Raw genomic sequence first — 12500 nt, forward strand, 5'->3', positions numbered from 1 at the left:
CCTTTACCTTTACTCACACTTCTTTTCTTTTATGTTCTTTGTATACTTTATGCAGCGCTGTTTCTTCTTTACGATGGGACTAGAAGTAATATTTTAACATAAACCTCAAACATAATAATATCTGTTGCTTGCTGACAGTCTCAAATGTTATGGTTTTAACCTGGAAACTGAATAACCGTAGAAGCACGAGTGATGTAGAACACACACGCAAGCACGCGCACACGCACACGCACACGCACACACACACACACACACACACACACACACACACACACACACACACACACACACACACACACACACACACACACACACACACACACACACACACACACACACACACACACACTCACACACTTGAGATTGACATGAGATTGAGCACAGATCAGATGCAGTATGAGAAGCGAAGGCTCTTCTATCTGCACTTTCAACCGGAAATAGATCTTCTGATGAATCTTCTGATGCGGTTTGTTATTGACTGCGTTAAGCACCCTTGCATCTGTGAGCTGTTGCCATGGCGACGGCGTGAGGAGAGAGTTGTGTGTGTTGGGCTGGTTAAAGTCACAGCACTTCTTCATCAATGCACACAACTTTGCTTGTCAGTGTGAAACTGTTGGTCATGATGTTAGTGAGCAGATGCTTTACAGTCTCTCAAAGTATCTTATGCATTTCTTTGAGATATTGATGTTTCTACTAAAAAGGGCATATTTCATCTCTACAGGAGGTCTGATGATTTCCTCTGGTTATTCTGGGCTTTTACTGAAATCAGTCCAACTATAAACTCATCAGTTCCATATAACGTTTGTGTGCAGTCTTAAAAACATGAAAATATTATGGGATCAATATCCCGTCAAAAGTATTTTGCGGTCACGGGTTGAAAATGTAAAAATACATATAGCACAAACTGAAAAGAAGAATGCAAAATAATCAGAATGGCCACGGATCAAAATATGATAAGCGTGAATAAAAAAAATAACAAGATGAATAAACACATTAAAACTTATATTGCACAAAACTTAAACTTATGTTCATGTTTTCTTTAAAAAAGTATGTTTTCCTTGGTTTTATTACTCTGTACTTTGTGCTGCTCAGATTTTAGTGTGCTTCTGCTGTTTATCTCTTCGCTCTTCTTTTCCAAATGTTCCAGTTCGAGTTTCATGTAAATTAGGGCGGGCTTAAAGCGTCACCATTGGTCCTCTAGTTCTAGATTGACAGCTCCTCCTCTAGCCAATCAATGAAGAGGGGGAGTTTACGTCAGTCCAACAATAAACTCATCAGATCCATTATAACATTGTGTGTGCAGTTTCAAAAACATTAAAATATGCACAGGCTTCTTCCCAGCCAATGGGAATATGTGTTTTAAAAAAAAGTTTATATTGTGATTGTCAAAACATTTGGTAACTAAACAGAGTTTTATGAAGTTTAGTGGCCCATGTTGCAATGTTTAGTACAATGGCTGGTAGGTTACAGTTTTTATTATTGCTTGAAACAAATTTCAATTAAATTTTTGTGATTTGGCTACGATCTTGATTCAATATCAATTAATGTGGATAAATATTATGTACAGTAGATAGCCTACATGGCAATTTTTCTCAAAAATAAATAAATATCTCCCCTAATGCTGTAAACATATACAGGGAGCCCTGCATTAAATATAACGCGTTTTTTATTTATTATCATAACAACGTTATTAGGCTATATTTTAATGATATCGTCAAATCAAGTCAGAGTGGTACCAATGTGCTGGTAGCTTATATAAGTAATAAATATGTAATACAGTGCAGATATTTAGCAAGCTACTCCTCTCTATAGCTAATTTATCTCCAACTAACGTGCTATAGTTACGGCTTTCCTGAGGTAAATGTATCGGTAGGCCTATATGTGACATTGTTCTCCAGCTGTTTTAACACTGATAGATCGATATTATGTATGAGGCACAAATTCACAATACATTACGGTAAGTTGTAGGCTACTGTATCTTTCAAATTGTTAATTCGTGTCTATATTAATTAGATTGGTCACGTGCCGCTTGAACCGGGACCACTGCGATCTGTCACGTCACATTTACAAGCGCCAAAACGGTATTTGTTGTTTGAATTTCGTGAGGAAAAAAATAAAATTTTGTTCCATATCTAAAGCAACCTGCTGTCTGTCAGTTTCCTCTTTTCTTTGCGATTTTTTCTGAATGTGGATGTGGCGTGAGTGAGTCTCGCGCTGAGTGCGTGACAGTTGGCAGCCCTCAACTCAAACGTTACTTTATTTTTATTTTTGGAGAAATATATACAGTACAGATAAACTTAATCCAAAAACACTCCGTATTTTCCATATGCAAAAAAAAAAAACGAACAAAAGTTACAATTCTGCAGTCATTAGGCTATGCTAGCTACACATGCACACACAAATAAACGTAACATCCCTATACATGATGCAAATGCCATCAACGTATACTGTACATGCATATGCACATCTTACAACATATAGAAAACTCCTAAAACAAAACAATCCCCACCCTGGAAAACGTTTGTTCATAACACTGAGAGAACGTTCTTTGCTAGCTGGAGTTTAACTAGCTTTAAAGAACTCGTGTTTTTCCAGAGAACTAGAGAATAGCCTCGGCTAATGTTAAGAGATTCTTCATTCAGTCTTTCTGCTTCTCATGTGAGAGTTAGTATTCTTATTATCTGTCTTATTATCACCAGCAGAGGGCACCATCCGATCGCCATCACCTCTCGCGCGCGCGCGCGCGTGTGTGTGTGTGTGTGTGTGTGTGTGTGTACGTGTGTGTGTGTGTGTGTATGTGTGTGTGTGTGTGTGTGTGTGTGTGTGTGTGTGTGTGTGTGTGTGTGTGTGCGTGTTGTTGTGAGGTCCTGTGCTCCTCCTGCGGAAACTGTTGACTTCTGGTGTGAAGCGGGTGTTTGCAGGGCTGGGCACTGATAGAGGAACTCAACAAACATGAAGAAAGTCGGACTGTAAACTCGCAGCTTTAATGAAACGGGAGTCTGAACATCATCCACACAATGACTGAGAGCTGTCACACAGGTAAGAGACATTTAACCGTAACTAACTCTCTCTTCAGTCTGATTCACATTCAAGGTTTTATTGGTCAAATCTGTATTTCCATTGCAGGATGTTCTTGCAAATGTATGTTTTAATTAATAATTTGATTATTGGTGGTGATGTTTTATTTATCTGCACAACACCAGCAACTAGATGATGGTGAAAGTAGGCTATATTTAATGTATAGTTTTTTTTTATGTTTTAAAAATGTTTTTTCTTGGTTATTGAAATGTATAATTCTTCACACATTATGGGAACGTTACGTTTGAATGTTCTCTGAACGTTATGAAAACGAGTAGTTACATTTAAAAACGTTTCAGAAAAAAAAACCATTCCATAAACAATGTATTAATAATATTTTTCGTTTTTAATCATTAGATAACTTTGAGTTAATGTTCTATTAATGTTACAGGAAAACCGTTTGTTCATAACCGTGAGAGAACTGATGGATTGATATGAAAATCTGTAGTCCAGGATCAGATGAATTATTATCTGATATTAAAATGACTGAGCTTTATGTTCTTCCCTTTATATGTGCTGGTCTGATTTCATGCTGGATCTCTCGTTTCTGTCGTCTGTCTGGATAATCATGTCACACACACACACACACACACACACACACACACACACACACACACACACACACACACACACACACACACACACACACACACACACACACACACACACACACACACACACACGTTCAGAGGCCCCTCGCGCAGGAGCCCACGGCCATGACAGCAGGTTTCCTGTTTCGTAAAGCAGAACCCGACGAGTGTGAAGCGTTTGTTCAACTCTTCACTGAGAAGAGAGATTTCTAACGGCTCTAATCTGGTCATTAAACCCTCAGTGTTTACTGCACACACACACACACACACACACACACACACACACACACACACACACACACACACACACACACACACACACACACACACACACACACACACACACACACACACACACACACACACTGCTGTGTTCTGGGCCTGTAGTGTTTCACATGTGAGATCTCTCTCTGAATCTGCAGCAACACTCCTCTGATCGCGTGTGTGTGTGTGTGTGTGTGTGTGTGCTTGCTCAGATCTGACGGTGGAGGAGCAGATGGAGATCGAGCGGCTGAAGACACACAAGCAGGTTCTGCTGGAGGACATCGAGGTGAGGAACACGTGTGCAATATCTTTACATGACACTGTCAAGTTTCTGTATTGTAGTGTGTTATATGCAGTGTTGGGGAAATGCATTACAAGTAACTTGAGTTATGTAATCTGATTACTTTTTCAAGTAACTAGTAAAGTAACGCATTACTGTTCAAATTTACAACAAAATATCTGAGTTACTTTTTCTAATAAGTAATGCAAGTTACTTTGTTTTCCCATTTATTGACTGACAGCTCTCCTGTCCTCATGTTGAGACAAATCAAAGTGTGTGTGTGTGTGTGTGTGTGTGTGTGTGTGTGTGTGTGAACATGATGTTTATTGTAGTTTTAGACTAAATGTGAGGATTTACTCATCTCACTTGCACAACAAAATATTAAATATTCCTCAAAATGAATAAAATCAGTGAAATGCAGAATCAGAATACTATGCAAAACTTCAATAACTAAATATGTTAAATAAAACACTAAATTAAATAAATGGCTTCTGACCTTCGATGATTCAGTTTAATAAGCAGAAATGACTATAGATAGATAGAAAGGTTTGCTTTCCTCTACTGTACACATGTCCTTCAGCCGGAGGATTATTATTATTTCACTTTTGCTGTGAAAGGGTCTTTACATTTGCCCAAAAATATAACTTTTGTGTTATAAAAAAACAAGCCCAGCCCAGGTGGGAAAAAGTAACGCAAAAGTAACGTAACGCATTACTTTTCTAAAGAAGTAACTAAGTAATGCAATGAGTTACTTTTTAAGGGCGTAACGCAATATTGTAATGCATTACTTTTAAAAGTAACTTTCCCCAACACTGGTTATATATAGTGTGTCTTAAATGTTGTTGTGTTGTCATGTGTGAAGCACCATAAGGTTTGTTCATTAGTTTCATTGTATAATATATGCAATGACAATATAAGGAAATTGAATTGAAAATGTTACAAACATCCAGTTTTAAAAACGTTTTTTTCTTGGTTATTCAAACGTTATGAGAACGTTACTTCGGATTGTAACTAAAGTAACATTTAAAAAAATGTTAGACGAACTAAAACGTTTTAGATTTTTTTTTTCAATGAATGATGTATAAATAATGCTAACGTTTTGAGAACATTATTAAAGACCAGATAACTTTGAACAAACGTTTTAATAAGAAAACTCTGAGAGACTGGACGTTATTCTTCAGTTAAGACTATCATTTGCCTCTGCTTCAGCATTACCTGTCAGCATAATCTGTCTTATGCGTTTGTTTTGTCCCTCAAATATTCTCTTGTTTTGTCTTTGTGGTTTTTTTTCCCGTAAATTTGTTAAAAAAAGAAGAAATGGTCCAAAATAGCCTAATAGACTCTTTCATATTAGACTCGCGGTCATGTTTGTGTGTGTGTGGTGTGATTCTCCAATCATATGCAGAACGTGTTGGATATGCAGAAAGCAAAACTCTCCCATTACGTTATGAAAACGTTATTTCTGAACGTTCCCTGAATGTTACAAGCATCTGTTTTTTCTAAGTTGTTCTGAATTTGCATGAATTTGCATACTCTGCTTCGGCATGACGTGTCACATGAGAATCTGTGTTTGTGTGTGTGTGTTCCTCAGATGCGCTGCTGTTTTGTCATAGTGGTTTCTTTTTCCGTCGTTGTTCCGTGAAAAAGTAAAAACACAAAAAAATGTGTTAAAAAAGTGGTCCAGAAGAACCCAAAAGACTCTCACGGGTCGTACTGGACTTGTGGTCGTGTGTCTGGTGTGACTCTTCCATCACATTCACAAGTGTTTAATAGACAGACTGTAAATGAAGTAAACTATATGTCTTTATTATGAAAGCAGCTTTAGAAACCTGACCAGAGGCTTTTCATTGTTCGTACAGAAACTGAAGAACCAGATTGAAAACGTGATGGCAGATATTCAGGACTTCAAGTCATCAGAAGACAAGTGAGTGAATATACGAGTGATGATCTGAGCGTCTGATGATCTGAGGAAGAGCTTTATTTGTGTCTTATTACAGCATTTATTCATTTCTGAATTAGCATTTTTTTTTTTATTAAAAAAATTTTTTTTCAGCTTTCATTTCAATTTTAGTTAAATTCTGGTTATATTAGTTATATTATTGTTTTTTATTATTATCAGATTTGTATTTATTTATTTCAAGTTAGTAATTTTAGTGATTAAAGGACAAGTTCTGTATTGTACACTTAAAGCCCTGTTTACAGATCGTATCTGATGAAATAGAACGGTTAAGATAAAAATTTGGACACATGCTCCTGTCCCGAGAATTTTAGGTTTATTTCGCAGCTATTTCGTTGTATTGGATTCGCTGTGTGAGGTACGGTATTACTCCGCCGCGGGAAACGGAAATGGGGTTGTTTGTATGCTTTTTGTAGTCTTATGCAGTCGCAGACGCGGTATCGTAGGCTAAGCTATCTAAACCATAGATATCATGATCTAAACAGTGATCTTCTGCTTCTTCTGTGTATATGCCCGTGGTTTGCTTGCAATTCGCCTTTGGCTAAGCCACGCCCTAGAATGTAGATTGACCAATCACAGCGCAGCCGAGAACGAGCTCCACAGCGGTCCGACACTTGTTCACAGCGCTCCATTGACTTTAACACCGGCGTCTCGTATGTTTGGTCTCGGCAGGATATTACCGTCATAGTTTTATCAGAAATATGGTTAAGCGTTGTGTCTGGGGCGTTTGTAACACAGATACGTGTTTCCCAGAGAGGTTGGAGGAGGTGTCCGTTTTCCCCCTTCCCAAAACCGGTCAAATCCTGACAAGTGTCTCTTTGGATTAAACTGTGTGGACGTCCTCAGTCAGCGAAACCCCTCAAGATCAACAACACACTTTTGCTCTAAGATACATTTAGCTTTTAATCTTACTGTGAGTTACACTAGTTACACAGTTTTATGCTGGTTTAGGTCATGATTTCGGTTCTCTACGCTAATTGTTGATACGCTAGCACACGCTGCTAATAAACACCTTTATACTGGCGTAGTCCGTTTGCTTTGTAATAGCGATTATAGAAGTGAATAGAGACAGCTCTGCATGAACAGTGTTGCTCCTGATATTGTGAGTCCCAGTCTCCGTCTCCATCAGGATATGATGCGGCGGTTCATGTTTTGACTGTGACCGTTATGCTTTTGCCTCTATTTGGATCTTGTTGTTGCTTGTGTTTCTCCGGTATGTCTTGAATAAAGCCTTCGAACGCACACTGAGCCGCTTCTGCCTACTTCTATCCGACACTTTATTTGCTGCTTTATAAAAGTTTGATAAAAGTTCATCAGGAAGAGCGTCACAGCATAAGCCATGTTGATACCAAACCAGAGCCCAGATGAAGTTGTCGGAGGTAGCAACAGTAACTAAGGGGGGCGGGGCTTAGCCAAAGGTGAATTGGCAAAGGTGCATTATCGCCACCAACTGCAAAATAAACCTAAAATTCTCGGGACAGGAGCATGTGTCCAAATTTTAATCTTAACCGTTCTATTTCATCAGATACGATCTGTAAACAGGGCTTTAAGTGTAAAATACCGAACTTGTCCTTTAAGTTTAAACTTATTTCAGTTAGTTGTCAAGGTAACCTTTCAAATTTTTGTTTAGTTAAATTTTTCCATCTGATATTTATACTTTATTTAAATGAACCATTTTTAAAATAGTTCTAGTCATAATTGCGATTAAACGCTGGTAAAATAATTGAACGTTGTTTTTCTTGAATTGTTTGTAGTAAGACGGTGGAGAGGGAGAAACGCTTCTGTAGTGGCAAGAAGAAGTTCAACATGGATCCTAAAAAGGTGAGACCTGGATGGGTTATGATGATGATGGTGATGATGATGATGATGGTGATGATGATGATGATGTCAGCGAGACGCTTGTTTCCAGCGTGAGATGACGAGGCCAGTGGAACATCGGTCAGTCTCTCAGACACACACTCTGTAGGAGAGACTGATGTCATTATTCAACATTGAACTGAAAACACGACAGTCAACTGCATTTGCGCTATATATAGGTCTGTGTGTGTGTGTGTGTGTGTGTGTGTGTGTGTAAATGATAGGTTAACAGACTGTGTAGGATGAAGTCCCTGAAATACTTTTGGTTTTCTCGCTCTGAGTCTGTGTGGTTTTGCTGCGTACAGCGAGGCCGGCGAGCATGGAAAGAGATGACAGAGCGACACATGAATGTTTGATGTTTAATAAACACCACAAACACAGTCACAAATCTATAACCACACACTGAAGACAACACACATACACTTGCGTTCAAAAGTTTGTGGTCGGCGAGATGTTTTAATGTTTCTGAAAGAGTCTCTTCTGCTCACCAAACCTGCATATATTTCATCAAAAATACAGTAAAACAGTGAAATATTATTATAATGTAAATCTGCAGTTTTCTATGTGAATATCTAGTAAAGTGTAATTTATTCCTGTGATCAAAGCTGAATTTCCAGCATCATTACTCCAGTCTTCAGTGTCACATGATCTTCAGAAATCAGTGTAATATGATGATCTGATGCTTCTTCTCTTAACTCCGCTTGCTAACTGTTCGGGAAGTTTCTAGCTCGCCACCTAGCGTCCTTTCCAATGTCTTCAATAAGTCGCTGATTGGTTAAATCTTCTCAACATCACAGATTTTTTGTTTGGCAAGGTGTTGTTGAAGCTCTGGGCTACAGTTAGTTAAAGCTTCTCTTAATTCTCTGTCAGATGCAGTTCAGATCGGGTGCCTCGGCCCCGGCAATAAATGTCCTCACAGTCATAAGCAAGGAATCGGTCTCTAGATGTGTGGAGCTCAATGTGGACACGTCGAGTGGTCAAACGCTGGAATATTATACCCCATCTTTTCACAGACTCGTCCTATTTTGATTTGGAAGGGCCCAAAACAGTCCATCCCAGGCCCAGGTGTTATAAAAGGGAGGTTTGGGTTTTGGGTTTTAAAGTGCAAGTTTTTGAAAACGATCTCCATGTAAACAACTAACAACGCAGATCTCTGAAGATGATGAGGTCATGCTCACGTGTTCAGTCTATAGTGTTTCATCGCCATCTAGTGGCCTGGCAGCAGAATACAGTGTTTTTAGTCGTTTTCGCGAATCCGTGTGAATGGGGATTATTTTGACAATGGTGTCGTCAGTACACGGAAAACTCAAAGGATAAACGTCTCCGCTTTAAGGCCCTTTCACACTGGACGTGATTTTGTCGCACAAATAATTCGTGCGATGGTTTTATTTGTTGATCCGCTGTTTGTTTAATGAGTGTTTCCACACCGAACGCGAATGTGCTGCGGCGGAAAAACTACTTTTACTTTTTTTAGCTTCGATTTTTTTTTACTTTTGCGGCGACAGAAAAGGCTTCAGCCAATCACATACAGTGGATTGTTTATTTGATTGCATGTAAACGTAGCCCCTGATGATTTTAAGAGGACAGCTCACCTCAGCAGACTGCCATCGCTGCTCCGGACTGATTGGTTCCCTGAAGTTTGTTGTTTGTCTCGTCAGATGCGGTGCCACTGTCTGAACCGGCCATGATAGGGTTTTAGCTCCTGTACAAGATTAGCATAGCTACTCCCCTTCAGACTCTCTGTTCTTTAAGATCGGGTGCACCCAAAACCTTCTTTTCTGTCTTTTAAAGAAAATGAAAAGCTCGTCTTCACTGGATGATGATGATGATGATGATGAAGGATCCATGTTTTCTCAGCTGTCGGCGTGAAAGTTTTGGAAGGTTGAAGCTCTGAACGTCGCAAATTCGCGCCGCGGCTGATGTGGGTTTGACGCGAACTATTCACACGCGAACTATTCGGTTATTCGTTTAGCTTTTCCGTTACGCGTCCGGTGTGAAAGGGCCTTTAAGCATATCGTTGTCGTGTAAATTCCCCCTCAGACAGGCTGGAGGTGGATCAGCCATTTTAGGGACCTCAGCTTTGTCCCTCCACTTGCGACATTCTATACAGTTGTGCTGGAATTTACGAATTGCCTCACGACCTCTTAGTATCCACACAATTGTCCCCATTTCAGCAAGTAGGCCTACCCGTTCTGTTCCTGGGTGACAGAGCTTACTGTCATAGTCCTGTATGAGCAGTTTGGTTGCTGGATGTTGAGGATCCAGAACTATTGGTTGAAGTGTCTGGAGTTCTAGACCTTCACCTAGACGTCCCCCAACCCGTATACGCTGACCGGCTTCATCAAACTCTGGGGATAAACTGAGCTGGCGGTTTTTAGTGGATACAGGCTAACCAGCTTTCAGTCGCTCATAATCCTTAGGGAAACTGTCACGTTGGATGTTTTGGAAGATGAGGCTTTCTGCTATTCTGTTTAGCAGTCTGACTGGATGGGTTTGGGTCATTTTGACTGTGCTGGACTGTGGCTTCAACAAGGTCTTTCCATGACCTGTACTCACTGGGGTTCAAGGGTTTTGATACTCTGGTGACACCGTAGAGTACACTCTTTCTCTTCTCCACTTCATCTTCAGGAGGTTTCAGGACTGGCACTATCAGCCTGTAGTGAGAATGGTGGACCTTGACTACATCTGTTTGGTGACACTAGTTCTTGTAGGCTGCGAACCTCTGCAGGGTACATATCGCCATTCATGCTGATCCGCTAGATCTTATGCTATCCTAGTCCCTACGAAGACTTTAAAGGCGCAGTCTGTAAGAATGACAGCTAGTGGTCGAAATAGGCACTGCAGTACAAATTCAAAATATCGGAGATCGTTGATTCCCCGCCTCCTCAGACTTGACGCTCACGCGGGTTGCCAGTTTGAGGACACCCAACAGGAACGAGCGCAATTGACCGTTCGCAAAGACCCGCCTCCCTTAGTTACTGTCGCTATGCCTGACAAGCTACGCCGCTCTCACACACACCATGTTCTCACAGTTTTGTGGCTCTTTAATGTGTGTGACAGATCGCTGTCGCCTCAGTTAAAGCCGCTCGTGAACCGATCATCTCTTCCTTCTAGTTCATTTATAGCATCAAATAAACATGAATGAACATCAGGAGGAATGTTGTTTTAACCACGGAAAGACGTCAGTACACTCCGCTTCTCAAGTTCAAATCCTCCACCGTTAATCTACTAACTCTCCTGACTGCTTTGTCGGACAAAATGGCGGATGGTGAAGTATGATTGGTCAGATCGCATGTCAATCAAGCTCACTGCGAAGGGTCAATTGAAAATGAAAGCTGAGGAGACTTACATACTGTAAGTTGATTAGTTTGATTCATCCGCGTTTATTTTTAGATGGATACCGAGGCTTTTTAGGCTGGGTAGAATCTGCAATCTGTGACCCAATTTGCTGGCTGCAATACGCTGTGTTTCCTGCTAACTGGCGTCCCGGGGTGTCGAATTACTATTGGGTGAACTGGCAGTGGGCGAGATCACACTGACCAAAACAAAAACAAACATTCCAACACGAAACGCACATTTCAAATAACAAGTAAAATAACTAGCTGTAGAAGTGTTTTTCCAGAGAAACTCAGCATGTTTCCTAAATATCTGCAAACATATTATGGTCTTTTTATGCTTTAGTAGAGTGAAAAAGTTACATACAGCACCTTTAAAGCTACAAGACTCAGCCAGGAAAGAACTGTGGTGGAATCAGACCACAAGACCACTCGGCTTATTTCCATTGTGAGTTTGGTTTCTAGCAGCTTTGCCAGTTGAGCATCAATAACCGATGCACATCGCTCTGGTCTAGGGATAGTTTGTTTCCGTTTGGGGGCAACTTTGAATCTGGCAATGCAATGCAAGCTGAATTTGGCCTTCTTTGTCCTCAGTTCTCAGGAATGACACAGATCCGTCTGCCTGTTCTGAGGCATCACAAAAGATATGAATTTGTCGTTTAACATTGGGTTGGTCCATATCTACTGAGACATCATTAGCACCGTGGAAGGGTAACTTCAGAAAGGCTGGGTTAGGGTTCCTAATCTGTCAGTAAGTGCAGTCAGTGGGCCCTATTGTAACGCTCTGAAACGCAAGTATAAAACGTGAAACACAAGTAACTCTGTGGGCGGATCCCGGCGAGTTCAAAGCGAGAGAATCAAAGTGTGTGTGTTGTTCACACGCTACATAATGGAAAAGCACGCGCCCTTAAAATAGCATATGACTAACGCGCGGCGCCGCTGTCTTTAGACTGGGTTTCTCCTGGTCAGTGGCGGAGTTGTTTTCTGAACTGCAGAATATCACCAGGGAACGTTTGCGCCGGAACACACTCCTCTTTACACTGAACCGCCCCCCCGAGCGCAAGTTCATTCCCTAATTTACCGACGTGCGTCTGTGGAGGGAAGAGTCCGCTGTGCGCGGGTGCAGAATAGGAATGATT

At 40.5% G+C, this 12500-nt stretch overlaps 1 protein-coding gene across 2 annotated transcripts in view; it reads left to right on the plus strand.

Moving 5' to 3' along the window:
- cyth4b (cytohesin 4b) overlaps positions 1-12500 on the plus strand; it is a 182941-nt gene that overhangs the window by 153058 nt on the left and 17383 nt on the right. The window contains exons 1-4 of one of the 2 annotated variants that reach the window (XM_079628171.1): positions 2704-3039; positions 4145-4218; positions 6072-6136; positions 7924-7990. In XM_079628171.1, coding sequence (XP_079484297.1) covers positions 3018-3039; positions 4145-4218; positions 6072-6136; positions 7924-7990 — 228 coding nt within the window. In that variant the 5' untranslated portion in view covers positions 2704-3017. Of the gene's footprint in view, positions 1-2703; positions 3040-4144; positions 4219-6071; positions 6137-7923; positions 7991-12500 lie in introns of those variants that run through there. The other variant, XM_079628170.1, reaches the window with a different exon arrangement.

Source organism: Phoxinus phoxinus, assembly GCF_949152265.1.
Source record: "Phoxinus phoxinus genome assembly, chromosome: 11".
Lineage (NCBI taxonomy): Eukaryota > Metazoa > Chordata > Actinopteri > Cypriniformes > Leuciscidae > Phoxinus > Phoxinus phoxinus.